This window comes from Venturia canescens, chromosome 5 (genome assembly GCF_019457755.1).
Source record: "Venturia canescens isolate UGA chromosome 5, ASM1945775v1, whole genome shotgun sequence".
Lineage (NCBI taxonomy): Eukaryota > Metazoa > Arthropoda > Insecta > Hymenoptera > Ichneumonidae > Venturia > Venturia canescens.
In genome coordinates this window covers 13615851-13641762 of record NC_057425.1, presented here as the reverse complement: position 1 = coordinate 13641762, position 25912 = coordinate 13615851, and the positions used below count along the sequence as shown (strand labels likewise).

Here is a 25912-nt window from a genome sequence, read left to right as displayed (position 1 = left end):
CCTTCGAAGTTATGGATTACGAAAAACGTGAAAATTCAATAAATTATCGGTCTTCCCCCATCAATTTGTCAATAAGCTTTCATTATTTTTGGTCCTAAATTGCAATAAATTATTCAGCAACGTCCGTTCAAACCAAAAACTGGTAAATAACAGTCCAAACAACCTTCGTCTATCGGTATAGCCACGTGAATATTGAGCGGGAAGGTTTTCCAACACTCTCGAGCCCCGAGTTAGCAAAAGTTTGGTGCCCCCTCCCGTTCAAATAGAAACGCATCGTACAAGAGCCGGATGAAACGATGACTCGGGGTACGTTGTTTCAGACGTGGTGCGCGAGCCGGTAAGGAATGGACGTCAGATTGGTCTACCTCGTACTTGGAATAGTCGTGCTCATGGCAGTCGGCGTCGGTAGCCGAATCGGTTCCTTCATGAGAATCGCTCAGATCACCGTAGCTGCACTCCTTGTACCTATAATATGTCGTTATCATCGGAGCATCTACGTCATACTGAGGACACTACCACGAGACATCAGGTTAGTATTTTTTCAAGCAAAACACGAATAATCCTTAATTTACATTTTTTTTTTTCCAGTTTAGAGTCAGTTTTTGACGTACGATTTTCTGTTTATTGCGACGATCGAATGACTTCGTTTATAATTTTTGACGGATTTAATTATCGTCAAAAAGGGAAAATTGCATGGATTTTTTCCAAGATTTTTAAGTTTTTCTGTTTGAATATTTTTGTCGCATCGAATTTTCTTGTGACGCAAACTTTCGCGAATCTTTCCTATTTTTGACATTTTTAACTTCACCGCAGTTGGGGACCGTTGTTCTGCGGAATACTTTTGAAAACTTTCCTGCTTTTTGACACTCCTCGAAGTTATTTTTTTGGGAGACTTTCTCCTATCGAATCCACAACTTTCGTTCGCCAGCCGGGCTCTCCTCGAGCTTGCAAAATAAGCTTTTGATCGGATGTAATTGACGTTTAAGCTCCTCACGAGGAACCAACTTTCGTCACTAATGCATTTACCCCAACTAGCGTCAATTCCCCTCGCGTACGACACACCAATCGATCGGAACACACCCAACACTTTGTTTCCATATTTCTCTGTCTCGCCCTCTCCACTGGCACGTTCTTTTCTGCGTTTGTTCAACAGCTACCTTCGGACAATACATTACGGTCAAGTACGGAACGATCTCGATATTTCTGAAGAGTTACAGTTGCCGATTGCAACGTTTCTTTTACGTTTGGACTCGTCGATTTTTTTTTACGAAATCTTAGAATTTTTTGCTCGAATATTCAATTCCAAAAGTAAAAATCGCTTCGATACATTAAGTTTTCTGAAAAGATTAAAATCCCTTGGAAAACGTCACACTTTTATTGTATCAATAAAAAAATAGGGTCAAACGGAACCCCATCGATTGGCTCGATTTCGTAAAAATTGTATTTACAGCTCTTCTGAGCAACTATTTCTTGTTTCAGTTGTGACGAAAGTGGGTCAAAGTTCATAAAAGTTTTACAATATTGAGGCAGTTATTACTGTTACACAACATTACGATTTAATTCGGTTACGAGTGCAACATTGTCGGATGTAAACTTTGGCCTCGTTCTATCGCCACCGGAGGAAAAAAAGCTGCAGATGCTGGACGTTGATTTACGATTGGATGATTCGAAGCATTCCCTGCGATATCTCCGTGAAAAATATCTCTTTTTTCCAAACATTTTATCTGAAATTTTTACAATTTCGAAGCAACAAATCAGAGTTTACAAGGAAACATTTGAGCTCGTGGTGCTTCCGTGAGAACGGGAATGAGCAGCAAAGCAAAATCTGAAGTTCCATGTCAGTCTCAACGCTTCGACCTTCGGACGATCGAAACCAAAAAAAAAACAGTCTAAACTGCACATTCAAAGAACAGCCTGGCCCAATTTTGTAACAGCAAAAAATTGGCAAAAATAATCAAATACAATTTGCTTGAATCTCATTAACGCGTTCTCATCTGCTCACAGATAATCAGTCGATCAATAATCAAAGATAAAACGAAGCAGTCGAGTGTAAAATCGATTTGATCGTAAATCGCTCTTATCGGTAAGCTCTTTCCCTAGTGACTGATACGAGAACGGTTCTCGACCTCTACGGTTATCGAGCGGTAGCCAGGAACGTGTCCTTTATCTGCTGCTTCATTTTTTCTCATCCCCGGAAACCCTTGTCCCCAAAACTCCCCCAAATTTGACCGACGATTAAATAGTCACGTAAATAATGCAATAGGTGAAAAATTAAAAAACAATTAATACATAATTGATGCTATTATTTGACTTTTGTTGTTGTGAGAACGATCGAGCTACGTGGATTGCACACGAAGAGGGTAGCTCAGTCATTTTTAATACGAGTTCAACACTCATACACGTTCATACATATTACGAGGCTGATCGTCCTTGGAAGTTAATAATTTAAAATCACCTGGCGCGTTCTCAATGAACGAGGCGATTCTACGAGCAGCTTCTAATTTCTCAACGCGATTCTTCTTCCCTCGTAATCTCGAAACATCGAAGAAAACGAATAATATTAAATTAAACTTTCCTCACTGCTCGACTAGGAGAAGCGGGAAAGATTATCGGTTTCTAGGCAACGGTCAAACATTTCCATCACTCTTCTGACTCTACTTTATTTCAATTTTATCGTAATATTCGGATAAATTAATTGGAGAAAACTCAGTAGAGTTCGTTTGATAATTTAACCACGTTTCTGTTCTCGTCTTTAATTAGTTTTATGAATGCTAAAGGTCCTCTGAAAGTTGAATGAGCGATCGAGAGAGATAGAGAAGGTTTTAAATAAGTCGATATCCTTTAAAGGTCGGATGGGATGGCGTTCTATTTAACGACGAACTTTGACCAACCTCTGGACAAGAATAAACTTAATTTTCTCACATTTTATGCATTTTCTCACCTCTTTTTCTCTTTCTTGCTTTAATCCTACACTGCGTTATTCGATGTGAAAAAAAAAACGAGAACTGGAGTGTCGTTACACAGTGGTTCAGAACTATCGTTGCTCGTTCTTGCAAGAAAATCAATGAATCGTAGTAACAATGCATGCTTCGTATCTTAATGAGTTTAGGGCTTTATTGGCTGCCTCTCTGTACGGAATTTCATTAATCGATCTCATCACTAATTTATTATTTTTCACTTTTTTCCCAGGTTCCTTTATCGGTACCTAAACGCCGATCGGGAAACGAAACGCTACGTCAGGAACAACACGACCGTTATGAAAATATTTCGAGAGAGAGCGAAACTCTATCCTAACAAACCATGCTTCATTTTCGAAGGCCGGATTTGGACGAACGCCGATGTGAGCATGAGCAAATCTGTTATTTATTTCTCGAAACGTCATCCCATCGAATTTTCGCGCTCGGTTCAAACTTTCTTTCTCATGGAAAAGGCTTGGGGAACGTTGATGTGCCGTGCGTTTGGGTTGTGCGTTTCATTGAATAGTCTTGATTCGTTTATGCATAGGATCGAGCTCATTTTTCGACATTTATTATCCGTTTAAATGTTTCCGTGAGAGAACGAAGTGAAAATTCACCGTTCATTTTCACGTGGCTAATGAGACTGCAATTTTAGGAAGCTTGCCGCTAATCAAAAATGATCAAATCGTAGTATTTTTTTTTTACCTTCGTCACTCTTTTGTCATTAGCAATTTAGGTAAAAATTCCATGACGTTCGGAGCTCTTAACTCAAAGGTGTGCGAAAGTTGACGAACGACGAAACCAGCTCTTATCACAAGAGTCGTACGACTGACATGCATTATCTTATTTTACAATTTTCAACGATCGTGCATTTCGTATCTCATCATACGGCGTTTATCTTTTTTGCAATTATGTAATGAATGATCCATTTGTAATCGAATGAATACGGTATTAGTTGGATGGAATTTAACGGTTTTTAAGTGTTTCTTATCGTTGGAGTTATTTTCTAGCCAATCAAGAGCGTTGAAAAATATTTTTCTAAACACTCACGAGGCGTTGCTGATTTTATTATGAGCTGGTATCGTCTTCGAACATGTTATTGAAAAAAAATAGATAGAGAATTATTGAAACTTGGTGTGATTTTTACCAGTCATCGTTATATTTATATTTTACAGATGGACAAATACAGCAATCGAATTGCGTCGGTGTTTCAAAAGGCTGGTTACGTTAAGGGCGATGCTGTTGCACTTATGATGCCGAACAAGCCCGAGTTCATAGCAACATGGCTCGGGCTTGGAAAACTCGGTGTCGTTACCGCATTAATAAATACAAATTTACGATTGCAATTGCTTACTCACTGTCTTACGATCGCCAAGGTCAAGGGTATCATCTATTCGACGGAATTGTCCTCGGGTATGAATACTATTTTCATTACAACTACAAATCTCATTCCCAATTACAATGTGTATGTCATGATTGCGAATTTTCATTTCGATTGCTACGAAAAGCTTCCATTCACATTACATTTTCTTATAATTATTAAAATTATTTCTCTTGATGAATTCATTGACATTTATTCGAAAAAAATGCACGATGGAAACACATTTTGCGTTAGAAATCGGAAAAGAAAGAAGCGTTTGTTTCGTTCTATTAATTTTGTATTAAATTTAATTCGACGATGTTGTTTTCCTCATGATCATCCGTTTTTCATATCATCCAAACGCTCAAATCTGCATGTTTGTTTTTCTTAGCCATTGACGAAATTCGTGAGCCAATGCAGGGCATCGAGTGGTACAAACATGGCGCGGGTCTCACCGACTACTGTCAGGGTTCCAAGAACCTTGACAAACTGATGTCCGAAAGCGACGATGAACAACCAGTTGTCGACCAAGAACCCGGTTACCGGGACAACTTGTTGTACATTTACACGAGTGGCACGATGGGGTTGCCAAAAGCAGTCTTGATGCCCAATTCTAGGTTTGTTTTTACTCAAATATCTCAAAAATCGCAAGAAATCAATTTAAAGTTTTTTTTTTCTTCTTCAAGACGTCACCATTCTAATCTAAAACTTATTTTCCGAGCCAACAATAGTTTAAGTGAACAAATTTTCCCATTCGAATTCTACGAGCCTTGTGATTTTTAATTTATATAAAAGAAACCGATATAGAAATGCGTATAGAAAATCAAAGCAAACCGTTGGAAAGGAAAGCTCATTGTTCCAGTTGCGATATTAAAATTTCGGACGCTCTTATCTTAGCGTATGCACAAAATGAAAAAATAAAATGATTGTCACGTTTGGTGATGTCCATCGCAAGCTACGATTAACATGAATGATTAAACACGTAACCTGCGTACGCGCCCAGCCTCCATGAAGCAACGGCGAATTACGCAATAGTGTGGAGACTGATGATGAGTATGCGCAATAGTATTACTACTCGTCCGATACTCGATATAACGAACGATGCATAATCCTGTCAGGGAGACCCCACAATTTCAGTGAAAGCGAATGAGATTATAGACAGGCGTGTACTTGACTCCACTGGGAACCTGACTCTTCCAAACGCACTTTTATATTTTTATTATTTAAATGAAACAATATGTACACGTGCTCGTTTTATTCGATCCGCAAAACTCCCAACGAGGTCGAAGAGGATCCACATTTTTTCTATGAAAAATATTTTTCACATTCGGTGAAGTACGATGTAAGCATTAGGCCTGGTTGTTTCCGACTTCGTTGCAGTTTGTCATCATTATTACACGGAGAAAAAATTTCACTAAAAACTACTATGGTGCCATAGAAGTAGGGTTCTATATCGGTAATATTTATTAATTCTTACGAACATACATAGTAATTTTTTGTGAAGCGACTCTATGAAAATTGATGAGTGATGTCAAAATAAATACATCGGTACACATGTATACCGGTATATTATCGTACAATCGCGAATGAAATTCTGTTATTTACCCATAGTACGTTTCTAAACACTTTGGCGTATGATCGATGCTTGTGTTCGATCTCCTCAAATTTTACTATGTTCAACTGTAAATTTCAATTGTGAAAACAGTACTAAGTATAGCAAAACGGCATAATAATTCTACTTGACAGTTCATCATCGAGTCAACATAAATTTTACAACGTTTCCTTGGTGAACTATGTTAGGAAAAAATAGCACAGTATAAATCTTTGTCACAGCAAAATACGGCAATTAAAAAATTTTCATTCAGAATTTACTTGCAAATTACAATATTTTTGGTAAAAACCTTCAATATGGGCGATATAGAACCCCCCAATACCATGGCAGCATAGTATACTATTTTTTTCTCTCCGTGTAGAAAACAAAGAGCATACGACTGGTTAAAATTCCCTTAAGCTTGAATTCTCGAAAAAAAATCGTCCAGGAACACCGCACTCTCGCTAAAAGGGGGAAAAAACATTTTTTTATTATTAGATTATTGCAATTGAATTATAAGCACATTGCAATAAAGTGTTTTGAAAACTTCATATTCGAGTCAATGTTATTTGTTACTTTTCAGATATTTATTAGTAACAACGGCTACTTATCACATGTTGGGGCTACGTGCGGATAGTGATATTATGTACAATCCAATACCACTTTATCACATGGCTGGTGGTTTAGTTGGAACTGGTTGTGCTCTAGTCAAGGGAATTCCAAGCGCTCTAAGAACGAAGTTCTCCGTCAGTGCATATTGGACAGATTGTATAAAGTATAATTGTACGGTAAGCAAAGAAATATGAATACTTTTACTCCGAGTATAACAACGGCGATAGCAAACATTTTATATAGTCAAGTATTATTGTTATTATTAGAGACGCGGCAGCGTATTGACGCCAAGTATTAAATTATTATTATTGTTTTTAAAGCCATTCTTGTCTTTTAGGCTTCAGAACATTTTATGTACATCCTCCTGTCTTCTCCTACATTATACAACGGTCCAAAGTTAAAAAACAAAAAACATTCATATTCCTTCTTGCTACATTCCTTAAACTCATACGTTACTATACGCTCTCCTTGCCCCACTTTCTTCTTCCTTCTCTTTCTCAACTTTATTGCCACTCTTTCTTATCCCTATTCACCCATAATATCCTCCCTCAACTCTGTTAGTTCTTTCTCCTTCGCCTTTCTTTAGACCTACAATATTCGTAAAGTACTGTTTTTATCGGACCCTTAAGTGTCTTCCTCCATCCCTCCTTTCTGTGTCCTGTCTCTTTCTCAATGATCTTCTTGATTTCCTCAGTTCACTCGACACCAGGTTTTTGAATTCTTCGCACTCCCAAATATGTGCCAGATCTTCCCTCTCATTCCCGCATAGTCTACATCCGATGTCTCGAAACCCTTTATTCCCTGCTCTGCCCACGTCCCCCATCTCATTCTAGCCCACTCTTCTTTATCATTGCTCGAGCTGCTTTTCTCCTCCCAATACTTTTCCAGTCCCATTTCTTCTTTCCACTCCTTTTACTCCGGACAATATACCTCGATTTCTGTGTCCTCCCCCAATCTTCCTGTATAGTTTGGTCTTCGATGGTTTGACACCCTCGCATTAAGGTTTTTATCAGCACCGTTGGAGAATTACTGGAATTATTGGAGAGTTTTTTCAGATCATTTTGCTGCAATTCAATGTTGCAAACTTCCGTTTCATTATGAAAAAATGGGGACGAAAAATTGAAGAAGTTCATTGCAGTTTTGATATTCCTGAAATGAAATGTCGATTAATTATTCGGTGGGATTAATAAATCGTCGTGATAAGTATTATTATTAAAATCTCGAGAACCAAAAAACATTACTCGGAAGAATTCACTCAGAACTCTTGAACAAAACAAACAAACAAACCCAAACAAAAAATGGTGCTTGCATAACGCAAATTAAAGATTTTGAACAATTTACAATTTTTTAAATAAACAATGTTATGGAAATATATTGAAACCGGGCCGAATTATGATGCCAGAAGCGATGTGCATTCGTGGATAGAGAGATATAAGATTGTATTTCAGCATGATTGATAATTATCTTTGAAAAGTGAAACTTTGAACTATTGAGAAAATAATTTTTATGCTCCGACGTTCTGTATTTAATACATGTTGTTCATTTTGTTGCTCAGCTGGCTCAGTACATCGGTGAAATGTGTCGTTATCTTTTATCGGCGCCACCACGTCCCGAAGATTCAACACATCCAATTAGGCTTATGGTAGGAAATGGAATGAGGCCACAGATATGGCAAGAGTTTGTTGATCGTTTCAGGATCGAACAAGTCACCGAAGTTTATGGCTCGAGCGAGGGAAATGCCAATATTGGTAACAAAACTATGATTATTCATGATCTCACATTGAAAGTCAGACTTGCTTGATAATTTCTTCATGTTTATTACATTTTTTTCGTTCGATTTCAGTTAACGTTGACAATCAAGTTGGTGCTGTGGGTTTCGTACCCTCTATTCTGCCGAAATCATTGCACCCCGTCGCCGTAATTCGAGTGAATCCCGAAACCTGCGAACCCATCAGAGGACCTGATGGATTTTGCATTCGTTGTGAACATAGTGAGGAACTTTAATCTAGTTTTCTCTTGGAATATACTGTATAAAAAATCTTTGTTCGTAAGTTGCTCATCGTTGGACTTTTAAATATTAATTCAATTTTTTTTTGCAGACGAACCGGGAATGTTTATAGGATTGATAAAACAAGGCAATGCCTCAAGGGAATTCAACGGTTATTTAGATAGAGAAGCATCCAGAAAAAAGACGATTGAAAACGTTTTCGTCAAAGGAGACAAAGCTTTCCTTTCAGGTACGTTTCTTCTTAAAATCATTGAGTTTTGTTTTATTTTTCTTGTGAATAGTACCATCATTACTAAAGACTCTGCTATCCAGCTGTTTTCACTGGTAACAGAGAGTTGAAATACTTTTAGATTTTTTGAAATTAATGACGCAGTCTATTGAAAAATTGGATGCTCAAAAATATAGAAACAGAAGATCTTCGCGATTCTACGATGCGAGCTTCAATAATATTCATGCTGTCTAATCATGCCAGATTTGCTTAAGTTCTGTGTGTTGTCGAGTTCGCATGACACTACGATAGTGTCCTTATTTTCGATTTTCATTGTTCGATCGTATTCTTATGTTGACGACATTGCAGGAGACATATTGGTGCAGGATGAGCTCGGTTACTTCTACTTCAAAGACAGAACGGGGGACACATTTAGGTGGAAAGGTGAAAACGTCGCGACTGCTGAAGTCGAGGGAGTCGTCAGCAACGTAGCGGGTCATCGAGAATCCACGGTTTACGGGGTTCAGGTGAATATTTCTGATTCGATTAAATAGAGAAAAAAAAGTAAGAAAGTGAAAAATCGATTTTTGTTAATCCAACGATACAATGACGTCTTCACTGCTTTTGCAGGTGCCCGGGATGGAGGGAAGGGCAGGAATGGCAGCGATCGTCGATCCTGAATGTCTGCTCGACTTCAAAGCACTCGCGGAAGGCTTGGACCGGGCTCTTCCGTCGTACGCGAGACCAATATTCCTCAGGATCGTCAAAGAACTCGAGATGACGAGCACGTTTAAGCTCAAAAAAATAAATCTTCAAAAGGAGGGTTTCGATCCAAATAAAATCCAAGACAAAGTGTACTTCAGGTCAGGTAGCAAGGAATACGTCGAAGTTACGCCGGAACTTTACGAGGAGATAATATCAGGTTCGGCCAACTTATAAAGGGCCAAAATTCGTGAATGTGGCGTTAAAACGAGTGTATTAACGCAATGAGACGATATTTGTTGCGAAAGAGTACGAGAGCGGATAACGGACAGCTGGGAAGAAACGAGGCGACAATTACGAAGAGGAAACTTTCGACGCGCGATTAAATGTAAATCCCGGAGTGATTCCGTCATTGCGATACATTTTGATCGTGCATCGAGATTTGTAGTTTAATTCGCTGCAAAAAGGACTGATTCGAGTGCCAGAGCCTCCGGCTCTGAAACAAAAATCGTGGGATATGGAAACCTGCTATGTCACGAAACAAATTGAGCAAAGAAAGAACCTGTACTGCGATCGCAATTGACGCATGTTACTTGGAGCGAGGGAGAGACAAAAAAAATAATTAGATAGGTCGCGTTACCTCACATGCTGCTGGATCAACGACGCTAGAACAAGACAAACATGGAAAATCATCATTATGCACAATTGTCGCGAAAGAGGCGCGATGTTGATTTGAAAAAAAATGCGAAGTTGTATAAAATTAAAATAAAATCACGGTCGGAACGAAGAGGAAGAAAAAAACGTGTTGGAGATCAGCAAAATCTAATTCTCCTTAATTTTCTATCAATTGGAACGTTCGTCTCGCTGTGATTTAGCCAGACGATCAACTTTCCACATAGCGATTTTTTCTTTTTCTTCACTGTTATTAGGATTTGTCACGAATTTCCGTACAATGCTTGCAAATACCAAAGAAAAGCAAAAAAAAAACAAAACACAGTAATAACAAAAAAAAGATACGACATTGAACTGCGGGCAGGGGGGCTAAAATGCGAAATGAAAAATTTAAGTCACTGTGGTAGAGAGGTAATCTACAAAAACTTCTTACCACGTTTTTGAGAATGTGAACTTTTGGTGAAGATTAGGACGTACAATTTTGATATTGTGTTACGTCGGATAGTTAAAATAAAAAAACGGAGGAAATGAAACACGAAAAAACGATACTTGACGAAACAAACAAAAAAGAACAATTAGAAAACCACTGATATACTTATTTAATCGAAACAGTTAATTTGTCGGATCCTCAATTCTGCCCAATAGGGACATTTTTGTGGGCCAGAACTACCATTAAATTTCATTCGTGTGATTTTCTTCGTTTTTCGTTCCGTTCGTTTCCAAGTGTATATAGATGTATCTGTGTATATGAATTTTTGTTTGTTTTCTGACTAAATGGGGATGCGTGAAAAACTTGAACCAAAATTTTGATGAAAAATGGAAGATAAAAAAAAACTTGAAATTGGGTGCAATGCGTGTACAAGATATATTATTGATGTTACGATTCAAGTGCTCGAGCTTCGAACGAGTTTTTGATGATCGCATGCCAAACGGAGCATCATTACTTTCAGGAGAAATGACTAATTAATTCGAAATTCATTGTGATTCGAGTGCTCGAATGATCTCTTTGTATTTAAAAGTTTAGAGAAGAAAAATTTGGAAACAAAAGAAGAAAAAAAGGTAAAAAATGATGAAAAACTCGAAAACAGAAGAAAAATCACCACCACATTTTCACTAATACGGTGATGCACCTTATTAACGTAGACTGAAGAATTTTAGGAGAGCTTTTTAAAATAATACAATAAGATAAAAAAAAAAAAAACGAAGAACAAAATACGAAAATTCTTGATGAAGCCGTGAGAATAAAGATGAGAAGATCGAGTGTGCATGATATGAGGGGTGGTGAAGGTGATTTAATGAAAAATCATTTGATTCAAATTTTTCTAACGAGGAGAATAGCGAATAAATGATTGAACATAACGATATTCGTGTGGGCATAGTTCTAGTGTTTTTTTGCTTCTCCTTCGACGTAACTGTGATGCGTACTTATTGATTATTTCCTCACAAATTTCGAATGATTTTTTATTCGAGACTTATATCGCTTTTCTTGCGAAGAAAGCTCGTTGCATAATATTTTTCATCGTCATTTTCTGTCAAATCGAACGACGGAATCACCTGAAAAATTTGTTGACTCAAAAACAGCACTGCTCAGTTAATAATTTACCAAAAATATTAACCAAAAAAAGAGTCTCGGCAAAAGCGTTGGAAAGTTCAACGCTCGAGTAGTAGAAAATGAAGAAAAGAGCAGGTCGAATATTGCCATCGTTCGAAACAACTCATGACGCTAATGAAATAACATTCTCAAATTTCAATTAGACTTGTAAGAAATAATGATTTGATTCAATATTAGCAACAACAACAAAAGCATCTTTTGTTTTCACGGTTAAAAAAAAAAAAAAAAACATGATTTATCCTTTCAACGAATAATCATTAAAAGAAGTCTTCGTAGAACGATGCCACAATTATTGGGAGAGAAAATACCAAGTCGGATTTCATTTGTCACGATCTCTTTAATTTTGAGAGACCAAAGCCCGGGTGCGCGTCTATCTCTTTGTGCGATTGAACGCGTGTATGCGAGGATCTAGTGTGTTGACTAGATTCTATTTTAAAAAATGTTGAGTGGTTTGTTCAAGATTTCGTTGGATGTAAATAAACACAGTTTCAACACATTTTTTTCAACGCGTCATTTCAACTATTATTATTATTATTATTATTGTTATTGTTATTGTTATTATCGTTATTACCATCGTTATTAGTTCAATCAAATTTAATTTTAACGTCATTGCGGCATTTCGTTCTTCACAAATCAGTGAGCAATTGTGATAAAATCTCTCTCTCTCTCTCTCTCTTTCTCTCTCTCTCTCTCTTTCTCTCTCTCTCTCTCCTCGTCCTGCCTCGGAATACGACACAAATTTCGAATGTATAAAGCGTGCAGTCGGACGCCACACTTCCTCAACCGTCTGTTTATTGAAATAAAAAAAATAGGAAAAAAAGAAAGAAAAAATTGCACTTTAACGTTATTCTGTTTTTTTCGTTCGCGGCCTGAGGAATTCGCAAAAAACGAGATATCATAGACTCTAGAGATCTTGCGGCGTGATATATTCGAGTCACGTTGGAGATTCGATAGTCATCGTTCGATGGAATCGGTTTGTAGTACTAAAAACTGCGTTTTTCTCTTCCGACAAAATTGTATCTTCTGCGTGTGTGCTTATAGCCACGAATTTGGAAAATCCTCGCGGACTATCAGCTCGGTGGTATCGCCTTTGCTGTTTGACCATTTCCCAAATTTGGTCGAGAGCCAAACCACGACATTTTCCACTCCAGTGTCTCTTGGAGGAGTCTCTCCTCCTCCGGGGAAAAATGAAGCAACGTTGCTACTGCGCGTGTCAAATGAAGAGCCTGCATGGTCAAAAAACATTCTCCTCATTCATGTTTCTTCACAAAATTTTGTTTTTCATCATTTTTTAATACGAATTATCATTTTATAATCTAAAAATTGGATCGAATTTTTTCGAATTTGGAAAAAAAGGTTTGGAACGAACCTCGTATTCTCTGCTGGTTAGGAACTTGATGAGCACGTGTTTAAGATATTTGAAATTGACATCGTCTTCTCGAGAATTCGTACTCTTGGCAGTAACTGTTTGCGATGAACTTGGGTTGAGTATTGCTGCTGTTGGCTCCGCATCACTATCCAATGACGATGATGGCACACGCAATTCACGTTGCAACGTCTTTTTCATGTCACCTAATCTTTGTTGGAGTACCTTTATCGTCTGGGATAATGAGAATTTGAATTTCAGTGAAATCGTTGAAATACCGAATATTTTGAGTTTTGGACAATTTATAAGAATTTTATTTTGTTTCGACATTTCTTTGATCCTACCCCAGGCATATAGTAGGGTGAAAAAACGTTAAAACTAGAAGGGAATTAATTGAAAAAAAATTTCATCTGATTTCCATGAAACCAAAAAAACTTACTTTGCTTTTGTCATTGAGTTGTTCTTCCATCGCGAGCAAATTATCTCTCAACGCGGTTTCGGTTTCCTGGCTGGATTTATGTTGACGTTCGATTATTTCCAATTGATCAATTCTCGCTTTGGCCTCTTCGATATTTTTCGAAGTTTTTTCAATCTCGATATCGCGTATGCGCAGCATGTCTGTGAGATTGTCAATTTTGTTTTGCAATTCGACGCTTTCAGCGTGTTGTCGAATATTATCTTGTTTAGCTAATTCGAAGTCCTGAGAAATTTGGGCATTTCTCAAAAGTGCAGAATCTTTTTCGGACTTCTCGTGATCCAAAGAAGTTCGAAGTGCAGCTCCATTTTCTTTTTCCTTTTCGAAGCTCTGTCGCAGTTGTTCGACCTCGAGATTCAATGCGGCGTTATTCCTTTTCTCAGCATCGAAGCTCGATTGAAGTTCCGCCAATTCGTTGGTAGCTTCCATCACCTTGGAGGTCGATTCTTCGAGCTTCATTTGCAGATCCTTGATTTCCTTCGACGATAATTCCTGGACAAGCCATACGAGAAAAAAAAAACGAAAAATCAAAATTATTCAACGAAGAATCAAGATTGTGCACAAACGTTTGAATTATACAAAAGTTCAGTACAAATATCAACATTTTTCGACACGTTTCAGAGGTCTCGAAGCTCTACAACAAAATAATGTAGCGCCGAGTCCTCTTCGTCCCAATTTTTCACAGTTTGTATATTACGAGAAACGGTGAAAAAAAAAAAAATCTTATCAAAATAACGTAGAACGTACCTATGAATGTAAAAACATAAATAAACGAGAATTATCCTGTGTGAAAAAATGGAAACAAACGCAGTCCCTTCTAAATACACTAAAGTTGTACTATAAGTACTAAAATAATAATTATGCGTGGTCGCGCGTGTATGTGTGAGTGTGTATACGTATGAGGAAAAAGCTGCAAAGTAGGAAAGGAAGTAGAGATGAAAGGTATATTGTTTTTTTTTTTATTGAAAATAATCAAGCGAAAAATGAAAAGAATGTTCTTTCGCGTTTTTTTTTTTTTTTTTTTTTATTTATTGGCGTAAAACAAAAATTACATACGATAAATTGTTTATTCTCTCCCTCTCTCGCTCACACGCATTCTTTCTCTCTCTCTCTTTCTCTCTCTCTCTCTTTGCCTTTGCGGTATACATAGATAAAAACGTTATTCCTACGGGAGTTTACTTACTTACCATGTAACTATGGAAGGAAATAACGTCACGAGTGATGTGTTTCGATAACTACTGTCGCGTTAAACGAGCTGTGAATCTTTCGTACGAATATACATTTAAAAAAGGGCGTTTTCGAATATATTTTTGAGCTTACAAGAAATAGTGCTCTTCGTATGGCCATGCTCGAGACGATTAATAAACAAATGCAAACAGAAAAACATAACAGTTAGAGCGAAGACAATAATAGAATCGTGGAAAACGTCAGAAAACCAAAGTTTTACGTTAACGTGCGTCAAGCAAATATAACCATCTTTACAAGCATTATTTTGATCCACTCATGCTCTCTCGTGGATTTAGCCATTCGTTGAAAAAAATTATAGTGCGAGGAGCGAGTCGGAATAACGTAGTTTTCTTTTCGATATTCAATCGCTACGTTGCTAATAAAAAATATGATCAATGGAGGCTTGCAAGTAAAAGGGACGAACTGGAATTTATTGTCAGACTACTCGTGAGGCTCTCGTGAAATAAAAGAGGCTCGATCGCGTGAACAACGTGCATTGTTCAGGTCTGATCAAGGGTTGGAGCATGAGCACATTAGTTCCATATTTCTTATTTTCCTTTTGAATAATTATTTAGTTGCTGTTTTGTTTTTGTACTGATATGAATATATAAATATATTTTTAGACTTTTTTCGTTTGGTTTTTTTTTTCAGTAATCGCGGTAACTCACAATTTGTCGTTTAAATTCTTCAACCTCGTCATCGACGCTGGCACGGAGCTCTTTAAGTTCCGTCGCCATCTCGTCAATGTCCTCGGCCATGCGTAAAAGTTTAGCGTCTTTCGTTGCCATAACAACATTGTTCACCTCAATATCGGCCTCCAATTTTTTAATTCTTTTCTCCAATTCGTTTTTCTCCTCCTCAACTCGTCGTCTCTCGAGACCCTCTTCGCCGGCTTGTCTACTCAACCTCCCAACCTGCGTCTCCAAACTCGATATTTTTCCTGACCAACTTGTCTTTATGTCTGACAAATGAAGATGCGCCTCCTCCAATTTACGCTCCAATAATGTTCTCTCCCTCATCAAATCGGCTATTCTCTCGTCCACGCTCGACTGGTCGTTCGACTCGAGGGATACTCTCTGCTCCAGCACGAATACCTTCACCATTAAATGACGCACTTGCTCCTTCGTTTGCGCTAGCTCACCCGACAATTGGGCTCTTTCTCGCTGTGTCGCGTGACGCAATGTCTCCATCTCGTCCTGAAATCATTTTCACTTTTCCGTATACACGAATCTCTCCTCTGAGTTACGCTTTTTCTATTTCAAATTCAATTCTTTTTTTTTTTATTTTTTAAGTTTGCTCTATTAAAGCCTATGCACATTCGATTTTTATTAAACGTTTTTTTTTTGCCACGTTGCTCTCGATATGTTATGATTAAGTTCCCAAAGCCTTCGCTCGGCCCATCACCCCCCTCCAACGTTTTGAAACTTTGTTTCTTTTTTTTTTTTTTTTTCATTCGTGCTTCCCAACATTTGCTCCGTCTTAAAGAACTCTGAGCCTCGAATTATTTAGAGCAGCCACCACGATTATTTTCAGTAAGTACAACTCTCATCAGGGACAACATTTTCTGGATATTATTGTGACGAGTTTTTTTTACAAATTCGTGGAAATAATTTCCACATTAAAATTAAACGAAATTCACAAGTGAAATTCGTCCCGAGTGTGTTGTACCTTCTGAACATTTTTCAAACTATGAAAGAAAAAAAAAAACCAGGTTTCCTCAGAGCGTGAATAGAAGAAGCGATAAAACAAGACAAACAAACAACAAAGAATAATCTGGTGATGTTTTGATGCGAGAGTGAACGATCGAAAGGCGAGAGAACAAATTAAAGAAGAAAACTGTAAGAAAATGAGGATGAAAGTGCCCAAAACGAAATGCGAAAACATGGTGTTTCTAGCAGATATCTCAAGCTTTTTAGTTCGTTTAATTAAGAGGAGCCCCGGGGAGAAAGGAGGAGAAATGAAAGATCGAACGAACGAGTACGAGAACTGTTGTGCTTCATTTCCATTTGATTACTCTCATTATCCCAAACGTTAAGGACCAACGATCGTGCGACGATCGTGTCTCGTAATAAAAACAAACAAATCACAAAATCAAGGTAGAAACAATGAACAGCTAACAAAATATCAGCTAAGCTTTATTTCTCTTTGCTTTTTTCGTGTTTTTTTTTTTTTTTTTCGTTTTCAAATGTAACGTACCTCTAGCCTCAGCAGCGTCGGATCGACACGATTAAACGGCGATAAAACCGTCTAATTAGTCACTCGTGATGTCTCGTGTGGCGTTTTTTTTTCTCAATCTTCATGCGTATTCGTTTTTGTTCCTCAACTTGGTGTGTGTGTGAGAGCGTGTACGAAAGCCTTTTTCATTTTTCTTTTTCACAATAACTTTTCTGTTTGTTTTGTATATTTCACTATGTTTTGGGCAAAAGAAAAATTTGTGCCTCACGAAAACTGCGGGGAAACCAGTACCCTTCTCTCCCTCTCTCTTTCATTTTATTGACCGAACGAACCAAGACTTTTTCCCCAGCGATCGAAAAGACAGAGGAAAAAGCTCGTCAAAATTCGTTTTGATCATTCGGATGTTCGTAGCTGCTTCATTCACTCGCCTCCTAATGGTAGAACCATCGTTCGATACGAAATTTGATTCCGGACTCTTTTGTATTATCGCTCAAACGCCGCGAAGCTTAAGTAATTTAAATATAATAGTAATAATGACAATTAAAATCGTACCGATACGAACCGAGGCTCGTAAACACTCAGAAAATCCAGCTGCGTAACGGCTGTTCAAAAGAATAAAAAACTTTGGTGCAAACACGAAAAATATCATTAAAAAAATTGCGAAAACGTAAAACAAAAGCGAAACGACGGAGGAATCACCAAATAAATTTCCTTCCGAAAATAAAACGTTACACAGTAAATAGCCCATGGGAGGACGGAATTTTCTTGAGGGGGCTCGGTCACCGAACGAGAGAAAGTTGAATTTTTATGAAGAATTTTTAGAAAGTTCAATTGAAACGTAGGAAACGGTCTTGCTTCACCTTTTTATCGAAATTTCTATTTTTTCTCTAGTATTTTTAGAATCAGATCAGAGTACTAATTTTAACAGAAGAACAAAGTACTAATCTTTTGAAAGAATTTCGAAGACTTTTTTAATGTTTAAATATTCAGGAAAACCGGAATTTTTTTATCGGACCTTTTAATTGTCTCGAGTATCGTTTTGAAAATATCGACCGAATCCCCTTAAGCTCGAGCACAGGATAAAGCGTGATTATTCGAAGAGGGAAAACAATCGGATTCGTAGGATATCGACGCTGGAAAAGGGGTGATAAGCGGATTGAGCACTCTATTTGCTTATTCTATTATCAATTCAGCCGTTTGATACTTTTAGCGTTTTGAAGAAAAAAGGTCCCAATTACACTCACACTATGTGTAGGTCCTAGTTTAACGCTATTTTCTTAACGTAGCGTCAAACAAAAATCAGCAAAATCTGTGTACGAAATCAAACATGTTGGCGACAGTACGCAAATAAAGGCGATACATTTGAGAGGAAATAAAAGAGATAATGAAATTGATAAATAAAACGTGAATATGACGAACGAGAATAATTGCGAGATCGACGGCTTTGATTTCTGTAATTCTCCTCGTCTTTTAGCTTCTTTTTCTGTACTCACTTGAACGCTATTTAATTCGTCCTCGTAACGTCTCAGACGCGACACTTCTGTTTTTAAGCTGTCAACTTCCGATAACGCCGTTTTCAAATGATGAGACTTTTCTTCAACTTCTTGCTCCTTTGCCAATAACTGTGAACATTTTATTTACAGTTAGTCGCCTAATTCAATATTGTAATGATGAAAAACAACACAATATTCTATTTTCAAAATTATTCATTCCAGCACTATTTAGTCGATGTTAGAATATTGATTTTCCTTTTAAAATTTGAAGAAAAAGTATCAAAAATTTTCACTAAGCTCGAAACAGAATAAACAATGACGATTATTTACGAATCGTCTTATATTTCTTCGTTTGTAAAATGATAACGTAATTCAACAGAAGACATGAGTGTTTGAAAGACAGAAAAGAAACCAAACTTGAGAGTAGTGTAAGTTAGAAAAATTTCTAAGCGATGATTGAACACTGCTTGATAAAGTTGACAAAGTTTTTTACTGAATATTTTAGTAACAATAGTCTTTCTGTTGACTTACGAGATGTTTGATCTTCGCCATCTCTTGGGTCTGAAATCCTTCCAGCTGTTCAGCATCTTCTTGAAAGGTGTAAAGCTTCTTTTTGTACTCTGAAAGACGAGCAACAGAGGATTATCAACGGGAACAGATGTGCGAACGTATATAGTTGAAAAATTCTCACTGTCTTCTGTTTTCTGTTATGTAACGATGAATTTTTATAGACACGAACATGGGATTTATTTTTTATAAACAAACTTTTGTTGATGCGGATAGATTTTTTAATCTGAGAAAATTAATTCACGAATAATTAAATCTTTATTGCCTCGGATGAACCAAAGTGACATGAAGTCAATTACAAAAAGTTGTACCACTTTTTTACTTAACTTATTTGCATGAATTTGGAAATAATTAAAAAAATTTTTATTCACCATTACTCTCGACAATTAAAGTATAATCAAGGAAGTACATAATTTTTTATAACTGATCAAACTCATCAATGTACCACGAAAAATCTAAAAATTTTTTCAAATTTTGACATTTGAGCATAGAATTAGAACAAACCTTCGGCATTTTTCAATGCAAGTTCTAGGCTGCGATTAGCATCTTCCGCCTTTTCCCATTCCTCTTCGAGTTTGGCTTTCTCTTTTTCTTGTTTCTCCATCAACTTTTTCCACTCTTTTTCCTTCTCGGCCAAACGTACTTTCCATTCTTCATCTTTTTTCTCACACTTCTTGAGAAGCTCCGCTTCTTTTTTTGCTAAACGTTTTCGCCACTCATCTTCACGATTTTCTAGTCGCTTGAGATCTTTGGCTGATAATTGTGTCCCATCGCTCAATTTCAGTTCAAAACTATTTTCCCTCTTTAAGGGTATCGGTAATGTTGGAGATGCTGCATTTTCCTCTCTCGAATCATCCAATGATAATTGCGATCCACCAATACTGCTCGTTGAACCTAACTACATTTTTACATCGTTAGTATTCTTTATAAATTTTGAGTAAAACTTTGTTGCAATATTTTTCAACCATCTAAAGAAAATTGAATTCTAATCAACGTAGCATTCCATTGGAGAGAGAAATTATGGTTCTTTTATTGTTGAATTATAAAACAGTCTAACATGATTCTTGGCACGCTATAGTCTAGGCTAATATAAATTTACAATACTTCTAATCAAATTGTTGGATTGTTGTTATTGTCGTCGATGTTACCACGTGATCAAGTTATTCGTTTTCTTTCGTGTTTGCTCATTAAACGAGAATTTTTCATGATCGAATGAAAAAATGAACGTAAGTTTGAGAACAAGACTAGTGTTACCTGAAATGGATTTTTGGAATTAATCCCACGAACAGTGCCGGCATTTCGGACTACGGTTGACACGTCGCTTCCAATTTCCTCGCGTATTTTGTTCTTCAGACTGGCAAACATGATGCTATAGAAAATTTTACACTTTTCTCGCGTAGTAAAATCTCGTAAGAAATGACAGTTCTCGCCGTGTTCTCGCTCTATCTCTCTTTCTCTTCCACCTGTCACGTTGACGTTGAACGTTAAAAAAAATGCTCAATATGACTCACGAAATAGAGTGAAAAGAAAAACATGCAAGCACACTGATAAAAAAGGATATTTATCAAACAAACACTCCACGAAATGTCGTAACGAGGACGCACGTCATTTTGACACTTTGACACTAATTCTTTTGGTCGAATATGGAGGGGGTTTTGGTCGAAAATGAATAATGACCCGAGCGATTGGATTTTTTCGATGAAGTAAATAATAAGGCGTACGAAATAGTAGACGAAGAAGCTCTGTACCAACTGTTCTCAACTAACCACATGCCCTATCTTTCTTTTCTCGGTCGAATTGAGCACTCCAACGCGTTATCGTATCCCCTCCTTTTCTCCACCATTTCGTCCCCCACTTTCTCAGCGATTTAACGTAGGACTAGAAGCTCAATTAAAAAAGCAGATATACGTTGCACTCGTAACGTGACACACGACCTCATTTTACTTTTTTTCCATTATTTATGACTTATATTTTTTTTCAAAAATACGCACGTTCCTTTTTGTGATTGAAAACGATGAAACGTTATGTTAAATTGTCATCATACTGACGACGAAATTTGCACACGCTATTATAATAAGCGCCCAAATAATTGTATACGTCAAATGGAATGTCAGTAGACTCGTCAGACTCAGAAGAGTTAGAACGAGTATTATTTTCACTGATGTTTCCACCGATTGCAGAGTTATTTTTCTCAATGGTATTTGACACGACGTCATAGTGCAACCAAATAATACTTTGCTAAATTTAATGAACTAACTAAAATTAATGAAACGCGCACTTCAGATGAATTTTGAATGATTCTCGGTAATGAACGAAACGAAAGAAGGAATAGACGAATTCGTGTTTGAAATACCCGCTATCTACGTCTTTTTTCCTCATGTTGGCAGCTCTTGAAAATATCGCGCGAACCGCCATTTGTAACTCTGGCGGAAGCATCGCGAACTATTCCTTTAAAATTTATGACGGTTTACTTGCGTCCGCGTGCAGTCGTCACATTTCATTCCCTGTATTGTGGTTTTCATTGATTGATGGATCAAGTTTAAGTGATTTGATGGGTTAAAGGATTGAGTATTTGGAAACAAAAGTAAATAGTGCTTTCACAATGAATAGATACTTGCAGTGTCCGGACGATACGGCCGTATCGATAAACTACTTTGATACGTGAGTCCCGAAATATTTTCACTTGTGCACTTTATTTTCGGCATCTTTTCTTTTTTTTTCTTTCGCACCACACTGCATATACCGCATATGACAGTTACCTTTTTTGTATTTTGTCGACGGACACATCCTTGACAAACAGGGTGATTAACCGCCAACTTTTGCTCTTAATCAATGAAAGGAAATGGTATGCAAATAATAACGTGTCGTAAACACACTAATATACTCTGTGCCGTATTAAGTGTGTACGCAAATTTTAATTCTTCAATTTCAAAACATAAACACTCTTGAAACTCGAATCATGAATGACTAAAAATTGTGATTGTTCGTCAATCGTCGTCGAATACGATTGCCCGTATTTCATAGTATTGCCATTTTCGTTGAGGTTAATAAAGTCACTTTTGTATCAAATCTAATGAGCACATTAAAAAAAAAAAAAAAAAAACAAAATCTAATAATGAGGGTATTCTGTATTGGAATTTTTCAGACGTTGAAACAAAAACGCTTTTATGAACGATGTTTTTCTCGAAATATAGGAATAATAATTTCCAGTGAGTTTTAGTCAGAATAATAAATGATTTGTAGATAAGCATCGAATAATTGGACAATTATATGACTGTAAAAAAACTTTGATTCTCCATAATTTATGCACGAGTATCGTGAAAATATACTAACCCCTATTCCAATGGTTTCACGATCGTTGTCATGTGTGAACGTATTGAAATTGGTGCTAAACACTTGGTGATAGTTAGGCAGAACGATTTTAGTGAGTGATTATATGCATCGCGGAAGACCTCGAGTGTGAGCGGGCAAGTACGGACGTGCATATCTTTCTTTAATTTGAGCTCGCATTGAACGATTGCAGTTGCGAGTGTTTCGAGTGGTCGGCGCATATCTTATGAACAGGGGTTGGCCAGGTCATTAGGATTGTCAGGGGTCATCGATGTTGCGGGTGTCTATTCTTTGTATTGTTCCGCTTGACATTTCAATAGTAATGTTTCCATTCGAACGGTTCTTTCTTTCAAGCTCCCGGCCCTTTTTACCTGTGACAGAGTTTCCCTATTTCAAAGAAGCCCTTAATCGTGTTATTGTGTACAAAATACTTGGAAATTGGCGTGTAATTTCAAAATTAGGCGAATCAACGGACTCGAATTTTCAATTTATTTTCAACGAAGAAAAACACGTTTCTTCCAACAACCTTCATGGAATTTTCGATACGACATTATTAACCACAATTCCGTGAAGGTGGCTCATTTATGACTCGGAATTCTGGACACTCGTTTCCGGGAAAAACATCCCGCAATTACAATCCGAGCGATTCGACATTTTTGTTTCCTCCAGGAAGTACCAACCCGTTCCGTGTGTATGTGTTTACTGATTAGAAATTGCAATGCAAATTAACGACTCGGATTTACAAACACTGAAAACAATGTTTATAAATGAAAATAATATATGTAAGGACTCGAAAGGGAAGATTTTTTTCCGTACTTTTGCGAAATGCTGTTTTATCGAATGACAAACTATTTGATTCAACGAAATACGATTTTCCACTGTCGTGAGGGTCGATTTTGAAAAAGGAACCGAAGCATTTTCTATTTTTCTTTATTCGTCTTATCGTTGTCTTGCATCACTCAGACGTGGAACTGCCGGTCGAACTCGATAGTTGAGCCAAGAGCAACCCAATTCTTGTAGTCGTGGCAGGGACCGACGAGCAGTTTATTTATAAGGGACCACAGAGATAAGAAAAATTTGAGATTATCTCGTTGAGAATTACCGCGTTACTTTTATTACTGTCGAAAATGGGGAATCACAGAATTTTGTGCATTTTTTGCTGGCGAGTGGTGTGTCGTCAGGAAGTGATAAAATTCTAGACGAAATGGATCGCGAAAATGAAAAATTTAATGAGAGTACTCGGATGAGAATTTTCGAAGAGTTTAAATATAAATTTGTCGAGACGCAGTTCGCAGTGGTTATAATGAAGAAAACACGTGACTAATTGGGCAAACGTTTGAGAATCACTGTTTTTTTGTCCCTCCGTGAGGTCGATATGCCCAACGATTTTTAATTCGGCAACGAAGCTTCCCCCCGCGCTCGTTTCCTCCGGTAAAAAAGGAAAGAAAATAAAAAGTGCACGGAGAGTGGAAGCTGCGTTGGAGAATCGCCTCGTAGATACCGCGCGAGTGAGGCTGTTGCGTTTTTCATGCAGCGCCACTTTCGTCCCCTCGTAAACGCAGTTGAGAACGCTTCTCGTGTGCTCACTTCGTCCACACACGACTTTCCCCCGCCCCGCCCGCCTCTCGCTACACTCTTTCTGCCCTGCTGGAGCTCCGGGAGCATCGAGATGAGCCGAATCATCCACATTTACCGAATATACCCTCAGACCCCTCACGAGGAACACGGAGCGAGTCGGGAAGGGAGAGAAAGAGAGGGGAGCGGAGCTTTGGATCTCCTGTCTCGTTTCTCGTTCGTTCGGGCTCACCGCTCACCGCGCGCTCGAACCTCGTCTTTCGTGGTGTTCAGTCGAGTTCAGCACTTCCCGCTAGATCGTCGTCCCAAGCTTTTGCGTCGCGACGCGAACCAGCATAATAAAAAGGGTCAACAGAACGCTCGTTCGAGTCTTGAGCAACGATTCGATTATCACACATCGAAATATACTTTTGTCATTGAAGGAAGAGTGCAACGATATGCAAAGTGATAAAAAGGCGCGCGAATAAAAACAGTAACGATGGGAAAAGCGAGACGGTCAGTTAAAAAACGTTTGTTCTTCGAGAAAATAATGTTCCACGAAAAAGACAGAAAGCTGTGGAAAAAGTGATTGATTTTATTTCGTTTTGATTTTTCTACGCTTTTCCACGCCCCTGCCGTGGCGTTTCGTAAAAATCTTGTTTCCGTGTTCAAAGCATTCGCAACGGACTTGCCGGGTTGTTTTCTACTTGGTTAAAATTGTGAATAAAAACATTGAGAACAAAACAGTGATTGTTTGTACTTCGTCACTTGTATGTGTGTATGCGGCGCGCGCGTGTGTGTGTGTGTTTAGTGAGTGTCCATAGTTTCGAATACCGAGGATCGGAACGTGACGAATTGGGCTCTCGAGGGTCTATCAATTCGACGCTTTTGCCTTAAAAATCTTCCATTAAATAAGAAACAAAGAAACTCTACTTCGAGGAAAATTTCCACGAACTTGAGACTGCCGATAGCTCCACGATTAATATTTGACGGGAAATAAAACGAGACGACGCCAAACTTTGTGCCAAAGACATTCAGTACAACTTAATCCAGTATTAAAAAAATACAGCCATTATTTAAATAATCCAGAGAGAAAGATAAAATATAATATATTTATGCTGATTGATCCTCTGTTATCGTTAATAAACAGTTGTTGAATTTTTCTATTCAAAGCCGAATATATCTTTGAATACGAAATCCTGATCGATATTATAAGTCTCTTAGTCTATACGAAGGTCAATAAAAACTAAAAACATTGAGTGAGGAAAAACCAGAAGAGCACAACGAAGTAAAGCACGTGGAGGAACGTTCGTTGAAAATGAAAATGTTGTTCGGTGGCTACGGTTCTTCGTATCACAGTCCAAATGGTCCAACGTCCCCGACGAGAAGCAGTGTTTGGGGGAGCGCATACAGTCCCTTCCGAAAGTAAGTTGGCGGACGCTAAAAATGGGAAAAAAGTGTTTTTTTCTTGCCCGGAAAGTCGTTTATCACGTTCGTCGATTTTTCCTCTTGTCTCTCGACTTCCCCCGCGATCATGCCGCGGTGCCCCACGAGCTTCGAGTCCGCGGGGATACGGCGAGGAAAAAGACAAATTCTCCTCGCAGAATTGAGCCAATTGGACAAGCGCGTATTGTGTCGCTGCTGTTGATCGCTTGATGAGCGTTAACGAGCTGAAAGCGTCAATTGTCGAGGCTTTGCACGCCCGAATCATCTCTTTTGACCTATGCAGTTTTATCGCATTACTCTTTTCCTCTTCTATTTATTGTTCAACGGGAAATCAACAGTTTTTTTCGCGAAAGTTGCCCCCTCAACTGCGTCAGTCGACCTAATGGATGGAAAGCTTGCTTTTTCATTATTTAGTCCCTACGAACATTGCACGATTGTTACTATTTTGAAACAACGAGACACCGCACGACGCGTTGAGACTCGAAAAGCCTCCGCCGCCGTTTTAACTTTCCACAAATCTTTTCGTCCCTCGAATTTTGTTTTCCGAGCCTCCGGAC

General features: G+C 37.9%; 3 protein-coding genes across 8 annotated transcripts in view; 2 read left to right on the top strand and 1 right to left on the bottom strand.

Annotated features, from left to right (window-relative positions):
- LOC122411249 (long-chain fatty acid transport protein 4-like) overlaps positions 1-12218 on the top strand; it is a 19271-nt gene extending 7053 nt beyond the window's left edge. Inside the window, exons 2-11 of the mRNA XM_043419925.1 lie at positions 321-529; positions 3190-3340; positions 4133-4370; positions 4709-4934; positions 6492-6696; positions 8076-8268; positions 8364-8510; positions 8620-8757; positions 9106-9263; positions 9367-12218. Of these exons, the coding sequence (XP_043275860.1) occupies positions 345-529; positions 3190-3340; positions 4133-4370; positions 4709-4934; positions 6492-6696; positions 8076-8268; positions 8364-8510; positions 8620-8757; positions 9106-9263; positions 9367-9675 (1950 nt within the window). The 5' untranslated portion in view covers positions 321-344 and the 3' untranslated portion in view covers positions 9676-12218. The remainder of the gene's footprint in view (positions 1-320; positions 530-3189; positions 3341-4132; positions 4371-4708; positions 4935-6491; positions 6697-8075; positions 8269-8363; positions 8511-8619; positions 8758-9105; positions 9264-9366) is intronic.
- On the bottom strand, positions 12040-21827 carry Golgin97 (Golgin 97). Of its 5 annotated transcripts, none has more exons than XM_043419919.1 (9): positions 21785-21827; positions 20280-20488; positions 19530-19923; positions 18990-19078; positions 18459-18587; positions 15459-15986; positions 13528-14055; positions 13092-13322; positions 12040-12948 (listed from the first exon to the last, which is right to left on the bottom strand). In XM_043419919.1, the coding sequence occupies exons 1-9, from the start codon at positions 21810-21812 to the stop codon at positions 12793-12795; spliced, it is 2292 nt and encodes a 763-aa protein (XP_043275854.1). In that variant the 5' UTR covers positions 21813-21827; the 3' UTR covers positions 12040-12792. The 5 variants fall into 5 exon arrangements, with proteins under 5 accessions (XP_043275854.1, XP_043275856.1, XP_043275855.1 ...); XM_043419921.1 differs by lacking the exon at positions 21785-21827 and adding an exon at positions 20587-20928; XM_043419920.1 differs by lacking the exon at positions 21785-21827 and adding an exon at positions 20587-20927 and having other exon boundaries at positions 20280-20495.
- The window catches only part of cnn (centrosomin), a 27703-nt gene continuing 23320 nt past the window's right edge, over positions 21530-25912 (top strand). Inside the window, exon 1 of one of the 2 annotated variants that reach the window (XM_043419916.1) lies at positions 21530-21686. In XM_043419916.1, the coding sequence (XP_043275851.1) occupies positions 21628-21686 (59 nt within the window). In that variant the 5' untranslated portion in view covers positions 21530-21627. Of the gene's footprint in view, positions 21687-24153; positions 25335-25912 lie in introns of those variants that run through there. The other variant, XM_043419915.1, reaches the window with a different exon arrangement.